This window comes from Notolepis coatsorum (genome assembly GCF_963971535.1).
Source record: "Notolepis coatsorum genome assembly, chromosome: 15".
In the NCBI taxonomy this organism is placed as follows: domain Eukaryota; kingdom Metazoa; phylum Chordata; class Actinopteri; order Aulopiformes; family Paralepididae; genus Notolepis; species Notolepis coatsorum.
In genome coordinates, this window is record NC_140179.1 from 40,434,001 (window position 1) to 40,461,722 (window position 27,722).

The window sequence follows — 27,722 nt, forward strand, 5'->3', positions numbered from 1 at the left end:
TGCAGGAAAGAAAGTAAGTTAATAGGGAATATGTGCTGATAATGCCTTCACAAAAAAGAAATGCCATCATAGCATATGATACAAGTTCATAGGAAGAGGATTCTCCAGTTGGCTGGCGTTTGGAAAACACTGACGTTACCTTTTGACTACAAACCACAGCTCTGTTGCCTTAGAGCGACTACACCTCACACATCAGTGAGTTAAAGGAACACAACAACATTATGGGAAATGCACTTACCGTCTTCTCCAGAATCAGACAAGAAGATGGATACCAATTTCCTATACCAAAGGCCATATGGCTGCAAGCTAGCCTAGGACAAATTATACAGATACGGACCACTAGCCTAGCTTTTGACCAAAAACACCCCTCCAGGAGTTTAAAGGCCAACTTGCAGGTTAAACCCTACTCTTCAATTATAGGTAGTTTACATCATTGGTATCTAATTTCATTATTATTATATATACAACCTGCAAGTTGGCCTTTAAGCTAGGCTAGCTGGTCATTATCCGCTTCCATTCATTTGTTCTAAGCTAGGCTCGCTTGCAGCTGGATAGCTTTCTACTGAAGGCAGAGAGGAAATTGGTATCCGACTCGAGAGGATAGAAAGTCTTACTTGCTTCTATATCCATCGAACAACATTCATTATCATCTCAGCAGAAGCAATATAGAAGCAACCACACAGACCACCAGTCTCTACTCACTCAAATCAATTTATTTACAGAGAACAGAAATACTAACTCTACTCTTCTGTCCAGAGCTAATATGTCAACACCTCTATATGTCTTCACAGTCCAGCGATTGCTTTGATTTAGTTTACGGTCAATTCTGTTGGAAACAATACATTATTCCATTTTTTCTTCAGGACTTTGGCAAATGGAGCAACATGGAAATGGTTTAAAAATGTCATGGTGAGGATATGAACAGAAGACACCAGCAAGGGAAGAACCAGGGAGCAAGAAAGAGATCAACCAAAAAACGCTTAACAAAAATAGTTTTACTAAAACATAACATTACAGATGCCTCCGCCAGATGAGTGGTGCAGAAGCAACAGAAACTTGGAGGATCAGAGCGACAGGGTGACGAGCGCATCAGGCCTCTTCTCTCTTCAAGTCACATAACAATCGCAATCAAGTCACAACCCCACCTCAAAACAAGAAAAAACATAAGCCCTGCCCCTTAACCCTCCCCCAAGACCACACCTTTTGACAAACATCCTGAAAAGAGTTTCAACTGTGTTGGTCCCGGTTTGGTTTATAGTACATGCGTTTTGAAGAGGTTATCACAGGGGAAATGAAGAGGAAAAAGAGAAGAAAATAAGCAACAGACAAGACAAAAACATTTAAAGAAAACTAGTGTCGCTCACTCTTAAAAAAAGGATTTTCAATGCAGGTTTTGGCACGACATGCATTTTTGTGTTACTTCTGACACGTGTTAATGTGTTATTCGAAGATTTTCCTAAACGCTGAAAACACATGTCGCATTACTGTTACATGTTGTTCCAAAACAAAACACGATATGTGTTGGAAGTGACCTATCATTTAAGCGTGTGAGAACCGGGGCGGCTGATTGGCGCAGTGGGCAAGGCGCTCGCCACTAACGCAGGAGACGCTGGGTTCGAGCCCAGCTCTCTGCGTTGCTACCGGCTGGCCGGTCGTTCATACTAACACAATTGGCAAGTGTTAGAGGGTGGGAAAGCCGGTGGGTGGGGACTGGACGTTGTGGACAGCGACTCCTACAGGTCGGTTTGGTGACGCCGGTGCGGCAGAAGCAGGAAGTAGCGGGGGCAGCGTGAGCCTCCCACGTGTTACTCCTCGCCACTGAGAGTTCGAGCTGCTGCAGTGAAAAGATGCAACAGGCTGCCTCCTCGTGTACCGGAGGGGACACGTGATGCAAGGCTTCTGTCCTCACTACAGCCAACCAGTGGGAGGCATAGTCTAGCAACGTTCAAGACAGGGGAGGGAAGAATTGGATACTACGAAATTGGGATGGGAGAAAAATAGAAAATGGGGAGAAAAAGTGGATAAAAAAATGTGTGAGAACCGTATGGACACTCCCACCCAACCCAACCCAACCATCCAATCGAGGGCTGCAAAACAGATCAGCTAATCCCACGCGTCGGTCATGCGGATGCAGAACTTTACAGAAGAGCTGAGAAGAATGAATAAAAAATAAAAAAAATAGTACATATACATGTTTGTATTCAAATGTAAGGAGTTAAATAGCTCTCATAGAACGTACGCAGCTAATTATCTTCAACATCCATCTAAGTGCTCTGTGAGGAGACGTTTGAGACGAACAACAATATTATTCTAAATTCAATTAATTTAGTCACTTCGTAACTCTTTACATTGGGATGAGTCTCCTCCAGCGAACAGCGTGATTCATCTGTCCCAGTCAACCGGACTAATATAAAGACACAGACGATGACAAGAACAACAGCTACAAGGTTACTCTGGACATGCTGGCTGAGAAGGTTGAGAAGTAGATCGGTGCTTAGGAACAGAGGGTTCATGTTAAATACTTGACATTCTGAAGCCTGTTAATTATTTCTTAAAGGTAGAATCTTTAATGCCGTCAAACAGTGACCTCTAGGCTAGGATGGGTCAAACACAGAATGAATTTCCCCAAGGGGAGAAATAAAGGTTCAACTTAAACTTGTGTATTCTTTTGGTCGGACAAGTGGGTTGAAGGTGAGCAACTTATTATACTGTGAATCCAGACCTCTCTTGGCAGAGCCTCAGGTGAGAAATAGCAAACCCCCCCCCCCGTATCCCCACTCAACTCCAACCCACACATAAGACCAAAGAAAATGTAAACAAAGTGCAACACCAAGTGGGTCTCTTTTGCCTAGAGGTCGCTTGTTCATCAGCATTACAGATTTGAATGTTTATCGTCCAGCAGTGCACAACATGTTAGCAGCGTTAGCACTTCTGACTCCGCCCCCGCACATTCAATTGACCCATCTCAAACTCTGCCCTCTTTTCTTGATCCTCCAATCACAACCGATACGTTCCTTGGACAAAAGAACTTAGCGAAACCAACTTTACACCAATCAAACATCTTATAGCTTTGGATGGTATATTTCTATATATTTTCATGTATAGAGTATTGTTTTTTTATACTTTCTTTTATTGTGTTGTTCCTACAATGTTAATGTTCTTTCTGTACTTCTTTGGACATCAGTAAACATACAGCTGTGCAGACAGATTGATTTAACTGAGTGAAACTCTCTCCTAGCAACTTGCTTAGCTCCCTCTTCTCACCCCAGTCTCTCTCTCTCTTTAGAAACAGGAACAACACCAACATCCTCCACAACTCTGCCAAAATCTTGAATGACGGAACAACGCGCTGCAAACTAAACAATGAAGGTGAGCCGCTGTACTTCAACCAGGAGACAGGACAGTGATGGTGTGATTGGTGATCAAGAAAAGAGGGAGGAGTTTGAGACAGGTCAATTCACGCCAATGCACCACTCCGTCCTGCTGGCGGACGTCGGTATTGCATGTTTTGATTCCCCATGCGCCCCTCAAGGAAATGTTCAGATAGACTGCTATAAAACCTTTAAGCTTCCAAAGCGAAAGCGCGCGCCGCTAGCCGGGTCGGCAGGGGGTGCTCATGGGAAATGCAGTCTTCATTCCGGGATAACACTATCGCTTTTGTCTATAGGGGCCGCCAAAGTCAACACAAAATGAAAGTTCCTAGTAGCTGCTTTAAATGTAAATGAAGGGAGACAATGTTGACAGAACAGGAGTAGATCATGTGGATCACATTCAGACGCCTCTTCTCCTGGCTTCTATACTTCATTGTTGTTGCCTGCGTAGAGCCTGGTCCATGTCCGGGCTGAAAGGGGGGAGAGGTGAATCATTTTCTGTCAGCAGATTTATTAAACTCACTACCTGCTAAGAAGCTGCTTGTTATCAACTAAAGCAAAACAATTCTAAAACAGATACAACACAAAGAGATATATCAGGGTATCTGTTGGTTTATATAGTTCAATTTAAGACTTTTTTTAATACCATGCAAAATAAATACCAATTTCACAACCATACTAGCAAAAAAAAGAAAGAAAATAAAACACAACACTGAACTGGCGGCTGCACTTGCAATTTACATTCTCGCTCATTCCGTAGCTCACCAAGCTCCCAGTAGCCCCGCAAAGAACAACGACTTGAATACAAAAACATTTAATATTATTTCATCTCCCGACAGCTGGGTTGCCCCCCCCTTCCAAATGTAATACCTGTGAATTTACTTTTTATACCCCCACTTTTTATAAAATACTTTTTAATACCCCACATATACCCTGTATATGCTCAGAAGCGTTGTCTGGTCATCTCAACGAGGTAGATGCTATAATCCATCAAAGACAGGCACTCTATCTATTCATTATTGAAAGGTAGTCATTATTCTTGAAAGGTACAGTAAAGAGGAGGGAGGTTGTAACACATTAACCCTTTCAGTGCCACGGACGACATATCTTGTTTTATTAGCACCCCCGCGTTTATGCCGAATACAACGCCGTTCGGTTTCCAGTTTCCTCTGATTGCCCACTAAGCCCATGTGACCGCGCGCTAGCACACCCCCCTTATCGCCCACTGCCGCGCTGTGAAGCGGAAGAGCCAGCGGGGCGACGCGAGGCGGTGGTTTCTCCCCGGCTCCATGCGCCGCTGACTCGGTCCAGCTCCAGCAGCAGCGGCCGTCTTCTTCCGAGGCGGCTCGTTCTTATTAATCCCCCATTGTTCAGGTCGACATGGTTGCACAAACACCCGTTGGAGGAGTAGTGGGGGAGAAGAAGAGGAATATTTTTAAATAGCAAGAATTATCGACTGGCAACTCTGTGCTCGTCAGACATGTTAATGTCATGTATGTTGTGTATGTCATAAATGTCGATATGAATTGAAAATGGGGGACCCTGATGTAAACAAGACAAACGTCTTTCTCTGGTCTGCATCCCCTTAACAATTGTGTGTATTGCGCCGTACTGTATTGTACCCATTCTGCAATCTGTTAAATAAAGTTTTCATTCATTCATTTCTCCCCCACTACTCCTCCAACGGGTGTTTGTGCGACCATGTCGACCTGAACAATGGGGGATTAATAAGAACGAGCCACCTCGGAGAGAAGACGGCCGCTGCTGCTGGAGCTGGACCGAGTCAGCGGCGCACGGAGCCGGGGAGAAACCACCGCCTCGCGTCGCCCCGCTGGCTCTTCCGCTTCACAGCGCGGCAGTGGGCGATAAGGGGGGCGTGCTAGCGCGCGGTCACGTGGGCTTAGTGGCCAATCAGAGGAACCCGGAAACCGAACAGTGTTGTATTTGGCATAGACGCAGCCCCCCCACTGAGTGCCGACGACGACAAATATCGTTTTATTAGCGATCTGAAATCATATTTCATCAACCGAGTCTCCCGTTGGTACACCAGCTCCTACAGGAGCTCAGAATGGAAAAAAGTGCCCCCTATCGTCTATCCCTGTGTAACTGCAGGTCAGTCGCTTAGACTGACCTGGGATCTGTAGATATGTAGAGGCAGAGCCAGCTGGTTCCTTGTGGTGGCAAGAAGTCTGATCAACATGGAAGTCATCGCGGGACGGGAATCAGCCTGGAATATATATTCACAGCAGCCAATACTCAATCAATAAGCGTGATCGATATTTGGAATGGCGATCAGGAATTGGAATGATCTTTTTGGAGAACATCTGATCTGAGGTAAGGAATCTATTTTACCAGTCTTGGGATAATCAGAGTTGTATTCGCTGAGATCTCAGCGTTTGCCCTATGTGTGATGTGTCTGTGTGTGCGCAATCGCTGATGAGGAAATAAGATAATCGATTTTTCAGCTGGCGTCCATAGCGTGCATACGTACACATCGATAATCTAGCGTTTATTTGAAAACGATTCATAAATAGGCCGAGAAATGACAACGGTTTTGTGTATTCTAGAATATTCCAGTAAATGTCTTTTATCATGGAATCTTTATATTTTCCTTGAAAATGAGGGCTTTTCAAAATGCTATCAAACGGAAATGAACCGATAAAAAAACTATCCGCTTCGACAATGTTGACTGCAAACGAGTCATTGATAAAGCGACGGGCAGATTAGACACATAGCCATAATTTAAAACATAGATTAGGCGTTTTTAAGATAACATTGAAGTGGATGGTGGCATTCAACGGGTAAATCAAGGTTAAGCAACGGCTCTGAAAGTGTTAATGGAGATGTTGAAATGATTGACTTGTTTTTGTTTTTTACAGTTCTTGTCTTGATCTAGTCAGCATAAATACATTTTACTTTCTAAAATACTGGATGCACAGTAGCCACAAAAAAACAAACATATTATTCATTATTATTATTATTAACACTTTAATCGCTGATGACGTGTTTAGACGTCATTCCTCGCCATGCTCATTCTGCCGAAGACGCCGTAACTCGTCTTTGATATCAATAATTCAAAAATCTGTGATCGAAATCATATTTCTCCTCCGGAGACATGAGATGTACTGGTGAGCTCCACTCAACTGTCTTAACGGTTCAAGAGCGCCATCTGGTGGCAGATCGGCAGATCGGCCAAGAGGGAGGGGCGCGCCAAACAGGAAGTGCTCATCCATAATCCGTCCGGGCACTCGCGATCGGTAGCCGGACTCCATCTCAACACACTGGATAATCAATCGCTCGCCCTAACTCAATAAACAACGTTATTTGGACGTATATAGTATTATACAACCTGGAAATGGTTCATCAGGATCAACATCCCATAATCGAAAACGGTCTACTCCACGCTGATCGTCCAACGGCGCGAGGAAGATATGGTAAGATCCAGCGTTATTTTCTAACGTATTCTATACGAACTGATCTGATGATCATATGACCCACACTAGATGAATGGTATAACGTTGCCCACGGAATTATAAACGCCCCCTCGCCCATCCGGTCAATATCAGATGATACGTAGTAACTTCTAGAAGTACCTCCAGTTGAAATCTTTCATCTGGCAACGATCGCTACCAAACTGTATTTGATCATCAATATAATGCATTTGGAGCTATAAATCAAGTTCTGGAGAAAGCTGCAGAAAACGATAAAAACATACTTATACTTTAGACCATATTTTAGTATGAATATGTGAATGAAAAAGTATATCGTTGCTACACCCTGAACAATGGATATAGGACATTGAATGGGCCATAATAATGGCAATTTAGCAATAGAATTAAAAAAGTTATAGCCCTGCAAAGAAGGGGAACTTCTCCATAGACAAATAGAGCTGGCTAGGGATGGTAAATTATGAATTTGAACCATGGCGATCAAAGTGTTAATAGTAATGATTGTATATTAACTTGATTAAAGTGATTTTGTTTGCAGATGATTTTGTTGGAAGACAATTGAACACCGTTTGAAAACAATTGTTAAGGATTTATTGTAATAACCTGATACGCATCTTCAGGGCTGTACGCTAAGCTTTTTCACTAGGGGCACACTTGCCCCTAAATGAGAAATTTAGGGGCAAAAAATATTTTTTAGGGGCACATTTTTAAATAACAATTTTACCATTATTTATATCCATTGTTTTTGATTAAAAAAAAAGAAAAAAAATTATTTTATATAATTTTTTTTTAATAATATATATATATTATATAATCATACTTGTGATTGTGTTATCTGCGAGACATCGCCACCTCGCTGTCTGCAAACAGCTCCACTGTCTGTGTGTATACTCTCCAGCAAGGATTCTCCGGGGGTGCAGCTGGACCCTAAACGCTACATTCAGCATGCAAAAGAATTCTCCGGCGCTGCACCTGGACCCTGCCCTCACTCATGCGATGTAAACCAGGGACTCGAATACGCATGTTGTTGTTGTAGCCACATTGATGCCAGGAGCTTTCTGTAGCTACTGCTGGATGGCGTTGGGACAACGCCTCAGTGAACTATTTAGTTTACTGCAACATTTCGTAGTGACTAGTTACCTAGCCAACGGAGGTATTATGCACTGGACTATTGCTGATGGATTTGTTGATGTCGGGAGCTATCCGAAGCTAGCCGTCTGGATAACGTTACACAATGCCTCAAAGTCATGTATTAAACTAAGTGAATAGTTGACTGGGTCATTTTGTAACGGTAGCTAACGTTATCTCACGAAGGTCCCACACTGACTAGACTAACGTCACGGTGAGGCAATAGCCTCTGTTTACATGCAACAGGTGGGGAGGGGGTAGCAGCAGCAGCAGCAGTGCGCGGTGCACGCTTCATGTGTGCTGAGACAGCGAGTGAGAACTCCGCTAAAGAATTGGATCATGATTTTCGATTTTCACATGACTATTTGATTGAGCGCCACACGGCGCTCAGACGTCTCAGTGGGAGGCGCCAAACGTAAAAACTGAGCGCAAATGGCGGGTGGCGCTCTCTAGTTTCGGTCCCTGCATGCACTACTAGACTTACTGGAGCATTTGTTGATAGCTATCAGTAGCTAGCCGGCTGGCAGGCTCACCGAGGTCCCAGTGTTTACAACAGCCACGGGTGCGTTTACTTAACTTTTCTTCATAGCTAAGTCAGAGTGAGTGCTCAGTCGATTGTTCCCGCTGATCATACCTGCTGAGTGCTCACTGCTCAGCTCGCGTGAGTGACGTCATCGCGTCATCACACGGCTTGGATAATTTAGGAGTGAAATGCGAATCCAAGGCTTGAAAGCACTACTCGCAAGCCCGCCCCCAGATAATATTTACCAATCGCAACGGCCAATTAAAGGGGCAATTCGCGACGATATCATCGCAGTATACAGCCCTGATCTTGCTTCTTCCTATTCCTTTTCAGACAAAATACTGTTTTGTTTATAATTTTATTTGACTTTATAATTTATTAAATCTTTATTGTTCGAAATAAACTATGAATTCATTCATTATTCTATATTGATGTGCAAGCCTAACAGTACATTAAAATACAATGCAATGCTACATAGAGGAATTTAGAGGCGTGAATGCATACAAAGTCAATGAAAACATGGACAGACACAGCTTCACTCTAGGTGTTCACTCCAGTTTAAACTGTTTCAACTCTAGCAAGAAATTCACCAGGCATGATGGATCAAATATAAGTATATCTTAACAGTGGCTATGAAACAGACTGCTATGAACGCTCTGTAGCCTAGAGATATTGAAGAGGTTACATTTAGAAATGGCACATGGTTTGTAAACAATGCTACTGTTGAGACCAAACGCACTCAGTCTTCATACCACTTTTGCTCATGTTCAGTGAGACAACATGCATCTTGGTGTTGTGTTGGAATGTACTGTAACCCTCTTGTTTTATGATGCCCGTGTCACTGCAGGGCTTTACCTAAACAACGGTAAAGGGGCACAGCGGCACAATGATAACGTGCCAACATGTGTTAAAAAGCTTAGGGCCAGCTTAGAAACAGAATAAATAACTTAGCCTTTTTTGCTATTTTATTGAAATTATGTTTTTAAGTTGCAGGAAATTACAGCAAATGCCTTTCTTTATTGCACATTTCTTTTGCCTTCCTGATGGTGGGCACAGACCCCCTTCCGGTCCACCCCTAGCTGTGACCCTGAGGAAAGGCCTGCATTGGGTCTACAGAACACTGTTTTTGATACCTGCGTAATCAAGCAGTGCACCTGTGTGTTAAATGTCCTTACCTGTCTCGATGGCTTGGGCTTCGTTGGACTTCCACTGCTCCGCTACGTCGTTGGCCAGAGGGTCGTCTGGGTTGGGAGCGCTTAGTAAGGCCTGGATGGACAGCAGCACGGTGCGGATCTGCAGCGCCGGGGACCACTTGTCTGGAAGACGTAACACAACAGCACTGATGGTCAACAACACTCTGAACGACAGAAACGAGGACTGTCCCTCACATACAGAACTTTTTAAGTCAGCTAATAGTCAGCTAATAGTCATACGACTTTGTTGACTAATTGATGAGTTGATTTAAAAACGACAAATCTGTCAAATTTAGTTCACCACATGCAATCATGCAGAGGGATCTCTTTATATCCAGTGTTTAGCAGAGATGTGCTGGTCTGGTCATTTTAAATCCAGTGTTTACCAGAGATGTGACCTTATTCAGTATATGGGGAAAAAAAACATAGAAATCGAATCTATTAATCAACTAACAAAGGTCCGGTACTTTAGGTCAGGTACTAGGTCAGCTAAAGACAGCTTCTGTATCAGGACAGTATGATGCTACAGTGAGTTTTAGGGATGGGTGTGAATAATCAAGTAGGCTATTCGTTTTATTACCATCAACTCAAAATACTAACCAACATGCTGTTTTTTTTTTTTTTTTTTTTGCATTTTACAGCTTTATTTGTTTTCGGATAGACCCTGCAGAGAGGAAAGTTGGGAGAAGATGTGGGAGAAGACGTGCAGCATAGGTCTCCGGGCTGGAGTCGAACCCGGGACGGCTGTGATTATACTGCGAGCGCAGTAACGTGGTGCGCCACCGTAGGGCTGCACGATTTTGGGAAATAATCGAATTGCGATTTTTCTGACAGATATTGCGATTGCGATAAAATTTGCAATTATAATAATTTTTTCTTTTAAGCAGCCCCACAGATGAGAATCGATACCGGTACCCAACGGTACCTTTTTTTCTGTACTTTACTCTCCCAAACCGTTCCTACAACAATAACAACTTGCAAAGGAGATCGTGTATCTCGATGAGACTTCCTGGTTAAAAAAAATTGCATCATTTCAAAACACGATTTCGATTTAAAATCAATTAATCATTCAGCCCTACGCCACTGTGGCGCCCCCATAAATAAATACTGCGGTTTTACCATAAACTAAAATCCCTCATTTGAATCAAATTATGTCACAGTTGATATGCCGTACCATCTCTATTCAAGATGTCACAGTTGATATGATGTACTAGGGGTGGACGGTATGGTCTAAAATTTATATCACGGTATAATTTGAAGCATAGACGGTAACGGTATATATCACGGTATCAGTGTTTCCGTTAGAATAATTTTGTTTGCCTGATATGCAGGCTATATAAAGAATGACATCCTCAAGGCATGTAGATTTATAATATTTTAACTTAAAACTAGGCTACTTTTGCGTATAGTCATTATATTCCAAATAAAATAAGTCCCGAGTCGAGACTCCGTGCTGCTCCCAACAGTATGCAACTGCAGAGCCGCAGAGCCAGGGGCGCTTTCAGGTCCGGTCACAGGCCCGCTCAACAGCGCCCCCCACCCAACGGCTGAATTGCCAATGGCTGAATTGGAGTATTGCACTGTGCAATACACAGTGCAATACTCCAATTCAGCCATTGGCATTCAGCCGTTGGGTGGGGGGCGCTGTTGAGTGGGCCTGTGACCGGACCTGAAAGCGTCCCTACTCTGCGGCTCTGCAGCTGCATATGCTTCTCGCAAAATCCAGCTTCCAGCTCCCGCTGCCCAGCCGTCGTTATCAGAACACGACACACATATCATAATGTTCACAGCAAACTGTAGTTGATCACCAGGTATGTTTTATTAACGTAGAATAATTCATATAAGAAAAACGATAGGGAAATCTCTTCCCTTTCTCCACTGGTTAAAAATACCAGGAACTGAAATTGAAACTTGCTGTGCGCCGCAGTGATATGTGTTTATTATGAAATGACAATTGCGTGTTGACACGCCCACTGCGCGAAGCCTCCAAATAACTTTTTCCAGTTTGCACATATCTATTATCTATGACTAATTCTATCTATTTTTAGGGGCAAATGCAGTGAAATAGTCGCGCTGTGGTTACATGACGTCATTGCTATTTTAGAGCTGCTCTACCGGTTACAAGGTATAGTCAAAATCCATACCGTAGAGCAAATTCATACCGTTTATACCGTATACCGTTTATACCGTCCACCCCTATGATGTACCCTCTCTATTCAAGATTAGAGTAGTACATAATCAGTAGTACATGAACTTTAGGGGTGGACGGTATAAACGGTATGAATTTGCTCTACGGTATGGATTTTGACTATACCTTGTAGCCGGTAGGGCAGCTCTAAAATAGCAATGACGTCATGTAACCACAGTGCGACTATTTCACTTGCATTTGCCCCTAAAAATAGATAGAATTAGTCATAGATAATAGATATGTGCAAACTGGAAAAAGTTATTTAGGAGGCTTCGCGCAGTGGGCGTGTCAACACGCAATTGTCATTTCATAATAAACACATATCACCGCGGCGCACAGCAAGTTTCAATTTCAGTTCCTGGCATTTTTAACCAGTGGAGAAACGTAAGATATTTCCCTATCGTTTTTCTTATATGAATTATTCTACGTTAATAAAACATACCTGGTGATCAACTACAGTTTGCTGTGAACATTATGATGTGTAGTGTTCTGACGGCTGGGCAGCGCGAGCTGGATGTTGGATTTTGCGAGAAGCATATGCAGCTGCAGAGCCGCAGAATCCACCATAACCCACCCATCTGTACCGGCACCGTGCAGTACTCCAATTCAGCCATTGGCAATTCAGCTGTTGGGTGGGGGGCGCTGTTGAGCGGTCCCCAGTAGGGATGGGTATCGTTAGGATTTTATCGATACTACTACTCTTATCGATACTGCTTAACGGTTCGGTACTTTATCGATACTCTTATCGGTTCTTTTTGGTTATTTTTTTGCAAGAAAAAAAGACAATTAATTAAGAACAGAATCAACATTGCTTTATTATTTATAAATACAACTTTATAAATAAGTATTATAAATAAATATAATTTCTTCAGCAACAGCAGCAGCAATGTTCTTTTATATAACTTTATAAATAAATATAATAAATTAATATAATTTCTTCAACAACAGCAGCAACAATGTTTTAAATGTGTCTGACTCTGAATTATAGACTTTTTATAATAAACAACAAATGCAAAAGGCTAACAGAACTGTGACACTCGTTCACCCTATCCTCTGTCATCCTTCCTCTAGCTGCTAGGGAGAAAGGACTTTGGGTGGTGGAGGGAGGTAGAGGGAGGATGTGTGGTGGCCCTGGGCTCACTGGCCTGGGACACATTGGTGGCTGACGCCTCAGCTTGACGATCTATAAAAAGTTTAGATTGTAGTATTTGTAGCTAAACAATTGTTTTGTTTATTAGCCTATTTGTAATAATTCGTTATTAGCCTAGGCAACTCCGTATCTTGGCTTACGGCTGCAGTGGATGCAGATGGAACACTGCGCGCAAGGCAGTCGAATACGCGCATTTCTGCACACTAATATCATGTTTTGCCAACAGATGTTTTGATAAATTGATTTGCTCGTATTGCCACCCTTACTGGCAAATGTTTTGTTGCACTTGTGGCAACGTGCATTGTCGGCATTGACCCTTGTAAAGTATATCCATACTTTAGAACGCTTCGCTCTATCCGCCATGATCACGACTCAGTGCATGCAGAGCTGCTGTCTGTGTGCAGCGCGCTATAGCACGGGGCACTTTCATTAAGGAGTACCCGTATGTAGTACCCGTATGTCTATGTGTAGCACTAGCGAGCGACTCGCGAGGAGTGTGTGTAATATTGACTCGCTGGCTGCGGCTCGCTTCTCGTGCAGAGACAGAGAGAGGATCGTTCGCAACTTTTAAATAATAATAATAATAATAATAATAATAATAATAATTTCTCTAGAGTATCGATAGCAGTACCGAGGACGTCAGAGCTTATAAATACTCCGGTATATTCTAATATAGTACCGGTTCCCGTTTAAAACCGGGGTCCGGGGGGCATCCCTAGTCCCCAGATAAAGCCTTAAAACAGCTGAATCTGCTGCTCTGCAGCGACATACTCTTTGCAAATAAGTCGTTGCGAGGTGGAGAGAGTCATCACGCAAACCCACGATAATGTTGCCATCTCTCTCTGCCAAATTTCTCAGTTCTTTGCTTGATATAATTAATACAAATGTCCAATATAACGGAATTCGTTAGCTCATAAAAATGTGATTATAACAGACTGCTGTTTATTAATGTCGGGCGACTGCCCACAGACACCCATTTGATTTAAAGTCGGCAGCAGCACAGAGTCTCGGGACTTATTTTATTTGGAATATAATGACTATACGCAAAAGTAGCCTAGTTTTAAGTAAAAATATTATAAATCTACATGCCTTGAGGATGTCATTATTTATATAGCCTGCCTATCAGACAAAAATAATAATTCTAACGGAAACACTGATACCGTGATATATACCGTTACCGTCTATGCTTCAAATTATACCGTGATATAAATTTTAGACCATACCGTCCACCCCTTGAACGCATTCATTTCAAATGACTACTCCTCACCTTCAAAGCCCTCCATAGCCTGGACCCCCTATCTGACTGACCTCCTTCTCCTTTACCGCCACAACCGATCACTCCGGTCCTCTTCCACTGCTTCCCTCACCGTCACGTCATCCAAACTAAAAAGTTTTGGAGACCGGGCATTCTCACAAGCTGCACCCCGACTCTGGAACACCCTCCCTCAGACCATCAGAGACTCTCCCTCACTCTCTCCACCTTTAAATCCTGACTCAAAACCTACCTGTTCTCCCAAGCATTCAACCTTCCCTACCCATAACCACCCTCCTCCAACCTACCACCTCCCCTTCCCCTTCCCTACTTTCTCTCCATCCCCCAAGGGTTTGGTATCACAATACTTCAGTAATACTAGTACATAAGGGTTTGGTATCACCATACTTCAGTTGACACAAGGGTTTGGTATCACAGTACATCAGTAGTACTAGTATAATAAGGGTTTGGCATCACAGTACTTCAGTAGTGTACTAGTACACAGTATTCATTTAACTTTTTGTCTATATCTCCTGTAGCACTCTGAGATTCTCGTGAATATAAAGTGCGGTACAAATTGAATCTATTATTATTATTATTACATAAGGGTTTAACTTTGGCATCATTATACTTCAGTAGTACTAGTACATAAGGGTTTGGCATCATTATACTTCAGTAGTACTAGTACATAAGGGTTTGGCATCATTATACTTCAGTAGTACTAGTACGTAACATAAGGGTTTGGTATCAGAGTACTTCAGAAGACATAAGGGTGTGGTATCATCACAGTACTTCAGTAGTACTAGTACACAAGGTTTTGGTATCAGAGTACTTCAGAAGACACAAGGTACGGTTAACCTCTCAGCGGCTCTTACCTTTCAAGATGTCTAGACATATCCTGCCCAGCTTGTCTACGTTGGGGTGGTAGATTTTGGTCATGAATCTGACTTTGGGAGCTGCCATGGGGTATTCTTCAGGGAGAAAGAGTTCAAGTTTAAACGTTCCTCCTTCGAAGGGAGAGTCCTGGGGTCCTGCGATGACCACGTGGAAGTAGCGTGCATTCCCCTCGTCAGGCTCCGCCTTGATTCCTGGGACGGGCTCCGCCATCAGCCGCTGTGTCTCCTGGGACGGAGAACACAAAGATCCATTGTTTATAAAGTCCCCTGTTATGAAATGTTATGATTTGGTTTATTGTCAAATAAATAATGCAAATAATGTACAGAGCTATTTAGCCTGAGTCCTGGAGTGCAAACTATTGGGGGTACATGACCTAAAATAACATCAAGGATGCAGCCGTTGCTAATTACACACCAAAGCTATGGAGCACCATACCTATGGACATTAGGGAGGCTAGATCACTAAATATTTTCAAAAGTAAGCAAAAGATGCATCTCTTCACTCAGACCCCACACTTTGATTATTGTATTGTAAATTAGATATATTTTATTGCACTGGTTTTAGTCTGTTTTTACTGCCGTGAAGCACCTTGGGCTGCAATTCTTGTATGAAAGGTGCTATACAAATAAATGTTTATTATTATTATTATTATTATTATTATTATTATTATTATTATTATTATTATTATTATTATTATTATTATTATATGTACTGTGATTTTATCCTAAGGTCCTTTGTATATGTAAACTATATTGATACAATTTGTATATAAAACATTTTTTATATAAAAAAATTATAATAATAATCATCATCATATGCTGCTATTTAACACATTGACCGCCAATCACGTTGTACGACGGGTTTCAAGGTCATGCCAATTCCGCCAATCCACGGCGTATGACGTTATTGAGATCATATTTCATTTTTTCGCCATGGTATTCATAATTCCCTCACCCAGCCTCGGCTGATACAGTGGGAGCCTGCACAACTCTGCAACGCTTCAATACTGCCGCCTGGTGGATGATCGGCGAGTTACAACCGGAAATGGATCTCTGGTGATCTCCGTGCATCTGAGAAATGCGTCCGGCACTCACATATTGTTGTGGGACTCTAGACACACATCCGTGTATATGGATCGCTGCCATAACTCAATAATCGATATGATTTGGGCGTTTATTATTATTATACAAACTGGAAATGGATCTAGTGGATCCACATTAAATAAGTGGGATCTTTTTCCTCCAGTCTCATCGGCGAACGGTAAGAGGACGCTGACGTCATTTTCAGCGTGATTGTTTATTATTATTAATCAATATTATCATGCGCGTTCATCCGCGCATGATGAGTCATAACATTTAGGATCGTATTCAGTTGGATTTTTTAATATAGCGTGTATCACGAATAAACTGCAATCGATAATCTATATTATGTGTTTAGGCCTATAACTAGCGTTCTAGGAATTACTGCAGAAAACGATAAAAACATATTTATATTCTAGGCTGTATTTTCGTATGAATCTATGAATGAAAAAGTATAACGTTCCTATATCCTGAACGATAGATAATCGATGTTGAATGGGTAATGTCAATTTAGCAATACAATTTAAAAAGTTATAGCCCTGCAAAGAAGGTAAACATCTCCATAGGCTTAGAGTGGTGGCAGAGAGTGGTATGAAAGGGGCAAACTCCGTGGCAGTTAATGTGTTAATGTCCAAAAACCATGTGTATGTCACCTGGTTTTTGGAATACAGGTATTTAAGATGGTGATTCTCTGTTTTGAACAGTCTGAGGAAGAGCCCTGCAGCTGTAAACTGTACTGCATAATAAAAAGCTATTTGGTGTGTGGATCAACTTGTTTGTATGTAACTAACATGTTATAACAAGCTAATCATGGCAATAAACTAAGTTTTCCCGAGGCTGACGTTCTCAGGGCTGTTTTTTCTGGAATGGTATTAATTGTCCTCTCAACGATGCATTCAGTCACATTTTAAAATTGTAATGTTTCAATATATCATTACACATCGCAGGTTGAAAAAGCCCTCAGCTCTGAACTCGGCAGAATCTGCACCTGGCTCGCTGATAACAAACTATCATTACACCTGGGTAAAACAGAGTCCATTCTCTTCGGATCAAATAACAAACTCAGCAAGACCAACGGCTTCTCTGTTACAGTGGGTAACAATATTGTCACAAGGAAAGAAATTACATACCTGGGTTCCATCCTAGAGGCAAATCTTTCCTGTGACAAAATGGCAACCAATGTAAAAAAGTCAAGCAACGAACAAGATTCTTGTACCGGATCTCCTCTCTGGTAAACAAGAATACACTGAAGACTCTTAACAGGAGCACTCATTCAAGGGTACTACGACTATGCTTGCACCTCATGGTACCAAAGCACCTCAAAGGCACTAAAGATTACAAACATCACAAAACAAACTGTTCAGACTACTTGTTACGAAGGATCAGATTAAACCGAATATATATATTTATTTATGGATATATATTGAATAGTATTTGTATGTCGTTTGATATCCCTTGTATATTCCTTGTACATATGCACGGTGTTGTGAAGGATCAGATTAAACCGAATATATATATTTATTTATATATATATATTTAAATAGTATTTGTATATCGTTTGATATCCCCTGTATATTCCTTGTACAATATGCACTGAATATCCCTTTAGTCTACTAAACAGCCCATAATAGTTTCATTCTACCATTGGACGAGAACCTGGCGCCAGCAGCCATACCCCTAGGTTCAAGTTCAATCGTGCCGCCCAACATGTCGAGGCAAGCCCGGTTCCGCGTAGGAATACGTCTGGCGAAATACGAATGGTACTATTTGTTCACAGCGCATATATATATGGCGCAAGTAAAGTAGAACTTTCTTTTAGTCCAGTTCTTTACCCTCCAACCGAGTAACAGACGCGAAGCCTCACCCACGACGCACGTGTGGTGCAGTAAGGCCTACTTGGCCTCAGAATAGGCATTGAGATATCGTGTGGATTAATAGTTGAATTGTCATAGTTTGGCACTATACCGTCGAGTTGGACGTATTCTATTAAGCTAATAATAGTCTATTTATGTATGGTGCATCGTTCGGTTAGAGTTATAAAGTTATCAGACTTCACTACCCCGACTCTATTCACGGGTGAGCACGACGCACGACCAGCCCCGAGGAATAGCACCTGGACCAGCGGGCCATGGTACCCTGTCAGTACCAGCCCACAGCGAGGCGCAAGAGGGGACTCGCCTAGGAGGTCTCTCCCCCAACGCTCGCCGATGTATCAGCCATCCACGGCGTCATACATTGCCACGCCGTCGTTTCCAGACTTCGCCTATGAGAGTCGAGCACAGTACACGGAGCTCCGGATGTGCTTAGAGACAATGATGGTGGATGTCGCTGATGAACGCCACAAGTATGCAATATTACTGAAGCACCTGAAAGTACCGCGAGCGCACAATATAGCGCTAGCCTATGCCACCTCTTCGACACCATACACAGCGGCCCTAGCGGCGCTGGACCAGAGATATGGACGTATATGGGATTACGTAATCCAAGAGATAAGGCATATTGATCGCCTACCCCCAGCAACAGACAATCGCTCATTAGACGACCTGTCAATCAAAGTGCAGTCCCTGGTAGGGATGCTGGGAGCGCAACGGGAAAAGGGCATGCACGAGCTATACGCCAACTCTAACGTCGAGAGGATTTTGGAGAAGCCCACGACTGACATTTCAGCAGCTGACTACGAAGAAGCAGAACTTCTTCTACTACAACGAGCCCAGAGAGACTCGTTCCCCGATGAGCTAGACTGTCTACAGGGAGCAAAGCCCGTCCCATCAGACAGCAGACTGCTCCACCTAGCCCCCGAGAGCAACGCCCATAGTCTCATCAGAGTGGGTGGTCGTCTGCGGAGAGCCCCAGACTTACCGGATGACGTCAAGTACCCGATAGTCTTGAACAGCCGACACAAGGTCACAGAGCTGATCATAAAGAAATACGACGAGGATGTGCACCACGCAGGGGCAGAGAGAGTCTTCGCGGAGATCAGACGTCGTTATTGGATACTGCAAGGGAGAGAAGCAGTGCGGCGCTTCCAGCGAACCTGTCTAGACTGTCGTAAGTGGCGAGCCCAGCCCAGTATACCCCGGATGGCTGACCTACCTCCCTGTCGCCTCCGACTCGGCGACAAGCCTTTTCACTCCACCGGTATGGACTGTTTCGGCCCGCTGTATATAAAGAAAGGAAGAGGAACCGAGAAGCGGTGGGGTATTGTATTCAAATGCATGACCACCAGAGCGATACATATCGAACTCCTTCCAACCATGAGCACAGACTCATTCCTTATGGCTTTCCGAAGATTCACATCACGGAAAAGGAAAACCGTCTACATTATTGTCTGATCACGGGACAAACTTCAAAGGCGGAGAAAGAGAGCTGAGAGAGAGCTTCCAAGCTATGGGCCCAGAACTTAAGACCCACCTCGCTCCATCCCAGATTGACTTCCAGTTTAATCCCCCGAACGCACCTCACTTCGGTGGAACTTGGGAACGAGAAGTACGTTCTATAAAGACAGCCCTGTACGCCGTGCTTGGGGCCCAGACCGTGGCGGAAGAAGTCTTAATGACAGTCCTCACGGAGATCGAGGGAGTATTGAACTCAAAGCCCCTCGGTTACGTCTCAAGTGATGTAGCAGATGTCGACCCAGTCACCCCCAACACACTCTTGATGGGGCGGCTGGACCCCGCGCTACCCCAGACAATGTACAGGCCTGAAGAAGCGAACGGCCGAAGAATGTGGAGGTACAGTCAAGTATTGGCTGACAAGTTTTGGAACAGCTTCCTACTCCACTACCTACCGTCTCTACAGACCCGCCAGAAATGGGTGAAAGAGAGAGACAATTTGACAGAAGGAACAGTCGTCATGATTATCGACCAGTCACTACCCCGAGCTATGTGGCCGGCTGGCCGCGTAAGCAAAGTGATCACCGGTGCCGATGGAAAGGTCCGAGCAGCTGAAGTGCTCGTCCAAGGGCGGACCTACACCCGACCCGTGGCGAGGCTAATAGAACTGCCAAGGCTCCCCGATACTATCGATGACGACCATGACCCCATGACTTTGTGAACTGACTGACCCTCACAGCGGACATTGAGTAGTGGACAGTGCGGTTAATCTGTCTCTGCTTAGCTAATTAGGTGGGACTAATTAGGGGGCGGCTGTTACGAAGGATCAGATTAAACCGAATATATATATTTATTTATGGATATATATTGAATAGTATTTGTATGTCGTTTGATATCCCTTGTATATTCCTTGTACATATGCACGGAATATCCCTTTAGCCTACTATAGCCCATAATAGTTCATTCTCTTATTGGACAAAGGACCAGGCGCCAGGGGACCAGCCCCTGGCGTCAAGTTCAAAGGTACCGACGAGACATGTCCGTACTAGCCCGGGCTCCGCTCAGGGATACGGCTACCGAAATGAGAGTGGCACTATTTGTTCACCGTGCATATAAATATGGCGCAAGTAAATGTATAAGTCCCTTACCCTTCTTCCCAACTTAGTAACAGAACGTGAAGCCTCACCCACGATACGACGTGCGGTGAAGTATGGCCTGTTTGGCCTTAGAATAGCATTGAGACCTCGTGCGAATTAATAACTGAATTGTCAGAGTTTGGCACTGTACCGTCGAGTGCGACGTATTTCTATCAAGTAATAATAGTCTATCGTGTATGGTGCATCGTGCGGTTAGAGTTCTAAAGTGACCAGCATCTCCAACGCTTCCTCGTGTTATCTAGAGTCTTATCCAGGTTGGGCCGACCACATGGCGCTTTCATCCGAGGAGATCTAGGCGAGGACCGAGGGACATGTACACTGGATTACCTACCCGACGACTGCTGAGCCCTATGCGGCTGGAATATATATTTGCTTTGGTACTGTGATTTGTGGAGCGGATAATCGCAGACGCCTGTGAGTGTTGGATTTACCCCCGAGAGGAGACAAGTTGAGTCGGCGCTCAGAGAGACTGAGGTCGCCTAGCTTCTTCTTCATTGTGGAGCTACAGCCTACAAGAGAACTAAGGTGTATTCATCTACGGATCAAGAGTCTAGTCTAGTCAAGAGTCTTCTGTACTTGAAGTCTCCATAGATATCGTTGACCAGACGGTCTACTACCGACGGCTCTCCTACCCCCCCTACCGGCTTACAACCGGGAGGACCCCCTCCAGAATATCCCGCTATATCATTAAGTGTACCATAGATATAATTCCCTAAGAGCCAGGTTGTATACTTGCTTCCTGCGTAACCAGAGATTGGACATTCAGTGTTGATTTGCCTATGAGTACTCATTTGCCTTACAAGTGCATTCAAATGATAAATGTAAGATAAATATTCTATGTACCTTTTGCTCCATTAAATATTTGATTATTACCTTTGACTGGAACCGATTTCATTGTGGAAAGTGTTCATCATATTTAGATATCGTGTACTGTATGGCCAGTAGTTAAAGTACATAAAGCGGTAGTGGTTTAATGATACCATACTTATCAATACAGTCAGGGAATTGTACCCCTCAGTTACACTACTGCTTGACCTTACTCCTAAAACCCACCTCACCCCTGCCCATTTTGACAACCTAGGATGGCTTAGAGTAGACGACAGAGTACAGCAACTTGCAATGGGCCTGGTCTACAAGATACACTACACCACTAAGGTACCCATGTACATGTCAAAATACTTCCCAAAGGTCAGTGAACTGAATACCACGACCACAACACCAGAGGGAGTTCCACAAATCATGTTCAACCCAGATTCAGCTCAAACAAGGGACTAAACACGTTTTGCAATTATGCCAATGTGGAACACCCTACCCACAGCCGTAAAATAATGTGAATCCCTACCGACCTTCAAAACCACTCTCAAAGAGCTGCAATTCGAAACTGGCCCCTGTAAATATCCAACCCCCCCCCAATGTACAGGTGCTTCCCCCTCAAATGTATACTCTTTTAGAAACTCTGTCTCTTAAACAGTACTGTATATCTTGTATGTCATAAATGTCTAGATGTAACAGTACTGTTTATCTGTATGTTGTGTATTGTAGGCGCCGTAATGGAGGTCTCTTTATTATGATTCAGTATTCTAGTTTTGTTGTATTATTAGTCGTACTGTCATTTTAGGTGGTGGGCGTGCTCACGGGGGTGTGGCGCTAATGGGAGCGTCTTATGGAATTTCATTCACCTTTTCACGTTGACAGTTCACAGAGGTTGACAGTTCTCGGAGAGAGGGGGTGAGAGTTAGGAGAGCATATTTTCTTTTGACCGCAATAACGCAATACCGCAAAGTGCAAATCGTATTTTGTTTGTCTCATGATGAAGCGAAAGAATAAATGCCTAATAAATATAAATTTAATTTCCTGGACGTGGAACGGAGTTATTTCATGTCGCGCGTCAATTGTTTGAACTCCTCCGCTCAGCCCCTCGGCACTACCTGTCTATGACAGTCTACTGCCGCAACATGTATGTCATGAATTGAAAATGGGGGACACTGATGTAAACAAGACGAAAGTCTTTCTCTGGTCTGCAGCCCCATAACAATTGTGTGTATTCAGCCGTACTGTATTGTACCCATTCTGCAATCTGTTAATAAAGTTTTCAATCAATCAATCATCTACTCTCCACATAAACTGTAACTAAGTTAATAACAACAAGTTGGCTAGAGCCTTCTTTAGCAAGTCTCTGAATGAAGTACTGGAGCATCTATTTTGTGTCACAATATATATTTTTGTTGTCATTTGGATCCTGTGAGGATAAAAACCACTGAGCTAAGTACAGTAACATGACAAACTGGTGCAAGTCGAGGAGGAAACAGGTCTGACCAGCAGGTGCTGCTGCTCTCTGGGCGGTAGCAGCTTATACCGGAAGTGATATAACCTTGCAGCAAAAATACATTCACACACTTAGTTGTATGTAGGGGTGGGAATCACCAGTTTCATCACGATACGATACGATATCGATTCTTTGGACAACGATACGATATTTGCCGATATCACAAAGTCTGCCACGATACGATACGATTCAATTCAGGTGCCTGCGATCGATATGAGGCGATATTATGTGCCCATTTAACACAATCAGTCACATTTAGATCAACTAAAAAAAGGCTACGGAAATATCAATTGATGTATTTATTTTTGAGCTCTTCCAGACATTTAAATGAAAAACAATCTATTGTTTTTAATACAAATAGACCTCATGTTCACTTTTGTTTTTATATATTGAGCTTTAACACACACACAGACACACACAGACACACACAGACACACACACACAGTCCCCCACAGCCCCCACCCCTCCTCCTTCCAAGTCCCCTCTCTCCTCTCCTGTTCTCTCTCACGGTTAGCTGCTTAGCTTTTAAGCAGCCAACGCGACGTTCATTTAGATATTTAACGCGACGTTGGCATAAAGGAATGGCGACGATGCAACGCCTGTTATATGCATTTGACCCGTTGCGGGGAAAAAACTGCACAGACTTATATCGGCTCGCAAAATAGACGCTCTGAGTGCTTTACAGCAGACGCAAACACTGCTGTAATGTCTACACGGAGTTTCACAATACTGGGCGCCGGCAGATATGACTCGCGGGGATTTTCAAAATAAGAGTATCGCAATATGAATCGATCTTTTTACGTTGCGTCGATCCTATTTGATTATTGATAATAGATCGATATATCGATCTGGATCGATGTATTGTCCCACCCCTAGTTGTATGTACCTGCAGTAGCAGCAACAACCTTCCACCCATAGTCTAATATTGTTTAGATGTATTTATGTTATGTACCATAATCAAGCGGCCAACGATTGTAAACAAAATAGTAATTTGTATGTGATACAACCCCCCACCCCCTCCTAATAGACAGTCTCCTCCCCACCGCATGTATATATTCTCTCCCCACCGTATGTATATTTCTCTCCCACCCACCCCCTCCTAATGTAGTCTCCTCCCCACCGTATGTATATTTCTCTCCCACCCACCCCCTCCTAATGTACAGTCCCCTCCCCATCATATGTATATTTGTCAGGATCTATGGGTAACATGTAACAGTACTGTATATTTGAATACCGTTTGTCACAAATGTATCAGTACTAAATACCTGTATGTCCCTATGTCATTAGGGATGGGCCCTAACCAAATTAATAGTTGGTTTCAGGTTGCCGACCGACCCTGCCGATTTAGGTGCGACCCAATATATTTTATGAGTTTTTTAAAAAAAAATATAAAAAATTATAAAAAAAAAAAAAAAAAAAAAAATTACGAATAAAGTTTCATAGAAATCTTAGTCAAACATTTAGTATTATGGATATTAAACATGCTGGCAGAGTACATGCATCCATGTTGTTGTGAACATTTTAATTAAATAAAGAAATTCCCTATCCATAGTCACCGTCCGTGGGAAAGAATAAAATAAAAAAATAAAATAAAATAAATTCCCTACCTACCCATGGCCAAACTGACAACCAACCTGAAACCAACTATTAATTTTGTTAGGCCCGGGTACCTTTCACATTTGAAATTTAATTTACCTACCTCAGTAGTAAAAAAAAATCCAAACTTCAAATAACTACAATTTCGACAGTTTTTGGCTCGTCATTGCTCCAACTGCTTTGTTGTTGAATCAAGTCAAATCCTAGGTAAGCATATATTGTGCGTGTGAACGTTGACATGAAAAAAAAAAAAAAGAAAAAAGAAAAAAAAAAAAAGCAGTAAAAATAAATAATGAAAAAAAAAAAAAAAAATCGGTTTCTCACTTGATTCGATACTCAGTAGTACCGACGTGTTTCGGTTCGGTACCCATCCCTATATGTCATGTATGTTGTGTATCATAAATGTCAATATGAATTGAAAATGGGGGACCCTGATGTAAACAAGACAAACATCTTTCTCTGGTCTGCATCCCCTTAACACTTTGGCTGCCATGGGTTAAATTCATTATCAACCGTAGGTTGCCGGCTCTATTTGTCTATAGAGAAAGTCCCCTTCTTTGCAGGGCTATAACTTTTTAAATTCTATTGCTACATTGCCATTATTAGGGCCCATTCAAAGTCCTATATGTATTGTTCATTGTGTAGCAACGTTAAACTTTTTCATTCACATATTCATAGTAAAGTATGGTCTAATGTATAAGTATGTTTTCATCTCTTTCTGCAGCTTTCTCCAGAACGTGATCTATAGCCCCAAATACATTATATTGATGATGCAATACAGTTTTATGGCAATCAGGGCGATATAAAAAATTCCAACTAGACGTACTTCTAGAAGTTACTACACGTCATCTGATGTTGACCGGATCGGATGGGCTAGGGGGCGTTTATAATTCCGTGGGCAGCGTTATACCAATCATCTAATGTGGGTCAAATGTTGATAATAGCAGTTAGTATCGAAAACGGTAACTTTACACGCTAAAACTCACCCCAGTCTCCGCGCGCCGTTGGGCGATCATCGTAGAGTAGAAATTTTACCATTATGGGATGTCGATTTACCCGGTCCATCTCCAGCTTGTATAATGGTATACGTCCAAATCATGTTGTTTATAGAGTTATTGATCGAGTTATTGGCAATCGATCGCTATGTAGTGTGTCGAGATCGAGTCCCGGAACCTATAGCTAGTGCCCGGAAGTAATACGGCCGACCAGCACAATCTCCATAGCACTTCCTGTTAAGCGATTGTGCCGATCGGCCACCAGATGGCGCTCCTGAACCGCCAGAGAGCTCAGTGGGTCCTCCTGGTGGATCTCAGGCCAGCGGAGGGGATATATGAATCCGATCCCAGATTTTTGAAATATTGATATTAAAGACGCTGTAAAGCGTCTTCGGCAACTTGAGCATGGCCGGGAATGACGTGTTTAGGCGTTTTCCGGCAGCCAAAGTGTTAACACTTTGATTGCCCAACCCGAGTTCTCGGGTTTACCCCCTGTGGGTTGAATGCCCACTCACGAGAATTCTCGTTTTTTTTATTAGCGATCTGAAATCATATTTCATCAACCAAGTCTACCGTTGGAAATCCAACCACTCCAGGCGCTCAGATGTGAAAAAAACGCCCCCTATCGTCTCAGATGGTAATTCACCCTTTTGGATTGAACTCAATGAAAATGAATGAGAAAAAAAATCCCTGACTACACATTTGACTTCTCACTCACGCAGCCGGGGTCGATCAGCTCCACTAGTGAGCCTCAGAGCAGCGGAGATTATGTGTTTTTTACAGTATACACGGTGAATCAATAAAAATATAGATTTTTTCGAATGGCGATCAGGAATTGGAATAATCCATTTGGATACCATCTGATCTCAGGTAAGGAATCTATGTTACCAGTATTAGGATAATCAGACTCGTTTTCACAGAGATAAGCTTTTATGTGATTATGTGATATTGCTGTTTGGCTGTGCGAGCAGTCAGTAACTAGGAGAATCGATTTTCAACTCGCGCACGAGCATGTGCGCACACATATACTATCGATAATCTAGCGTTTATTTGAAAACGATTCATAAATAGGCCGAACAATGACAACGTTCTAGAATATTCCCGTAAAAGGCGATTATCATGGAAACAAGTGATTTTCAAAATGCTATAAAACGGAAATGAAGCGATAAAAAAAACAATCTGCTACGACAATGTTGACTGGAAAATGAGTCTTTGATAAGCGATTAGACACATAGCCATAATTTAAAACATAGATTAGGCGATATTAACATTGAAGTGGCCCTGGGCATTCAAGGAGGTAAAAAGGAATTAACTTTGGGCAATCAACGTGTTAACAATTGTGTGTATTGAGCCGTACTGTATTGTACCCATTCTGCAATCTGTTAAATAAAGTTCATTCATTCATACTGTGGGCCCTGCTAAAGTAGACAGTCAGGGAGGGAGAGATGGACAAGATGCAACGTTACAGGCTTTCACACAAATCAAACTGTTTTGTAACTATAAACATTAGTAGTGCAGATGTGGCTGTTATTGTTTATTATGTTATGACAAGTGTAACCAGCGAACGTTAGCTACAGTCGCTTGCTTAGCTAGCTAATATGTTAGGTTAGCAACTTCTCACATTTTATTTAACGTTCACATCAAACCAAGAAAATTAAACCTAAAATCTAGACACGTATAATTGATTATTGTACAAATTAAACGTTAACAAGTTTGAATAGGAGTCCGGTAACGTCAGAGAGTACACGGAAGTAACGTTAACAAACAACACAGTTGTAGAGAGAGAAGCTCAGCAGCTAACAGCTCGTTACACGTTGGATGGGGCACGTGCCGATCCTCGTTAAATCACTTATAAATGACCCCCCACCGAGTCGTTACCGTGATATACACAGTGTGTACCGCGACGTTTACCTTTGTAATCCTACGGGGCAAACCAGCCATCTTGTGTTGTTAGCTGGTGTTGTGTTTAGCAGCGGAGTCGCCTTCTTCAGATTAATGACAAACCGACGGGGCGGGTCGATGGGTCGAACCACACGGACTTCCGGCGGCTGCGGACGCTGTTGCTGGGAATTGTAGCGTTCCGCTT

General features: G+C 42.8%; 1 protein-coding gene across 1 annotated transcript; it reads right to left on the reverse strand.

Moving 5' to 3' along the window:
* Positions 1 to 691: 691 nt before the first annotated feature.
* Positions 692 to 27,660, reverse strand: ube2nb (ubiquitin-conjugating enzyme E2Nb). The gene is made up of 4 exons (XM_084330100.1): positions 27,548 to 27,660; positions 15,130 to 15,376; positions 9,647 to 9,787; positions 692 to 3,841 (listed from the first exon to the last, which is right to left on the reverse strand). The coding sequence occupies exons 1-4, from the start codon at positions 27,575 to 27,577 to the stop codon at positions 3,795 to 3,797; spliced, it is 465 nt and encodes a 154-aa protein (XP_084186226.1). The 5' UTR covers positions 27,578 to 27,660; the 3' UTR covers positions 692 to 3,794.
* Between the last annotated feature and the right edge of the window lie 62 nt (positions 27,661 to 27,722).

Coding starts and splice junctions, on each gene's coding strand:
- ube2nb (XM_084330100.1), bottom strand. CDS start 27,577: ATGGCTGGTTTGCCCCGTAGGATTACAAAG. Junction 15,377..27,547: donor TGCCCCGTAGGATTACAAAG/GTAAACGTCGCG, acceptor TCTCCGTCCCAG/GAGACACAGCGGCTGATGGC. Junction 3,842..9,646: donor AGCCCAAGCCATCGAGACAG/GTAAGGACATTT, acceptor CCCCCCTTTCAG/CCCGGACATGGACCAGGCTC.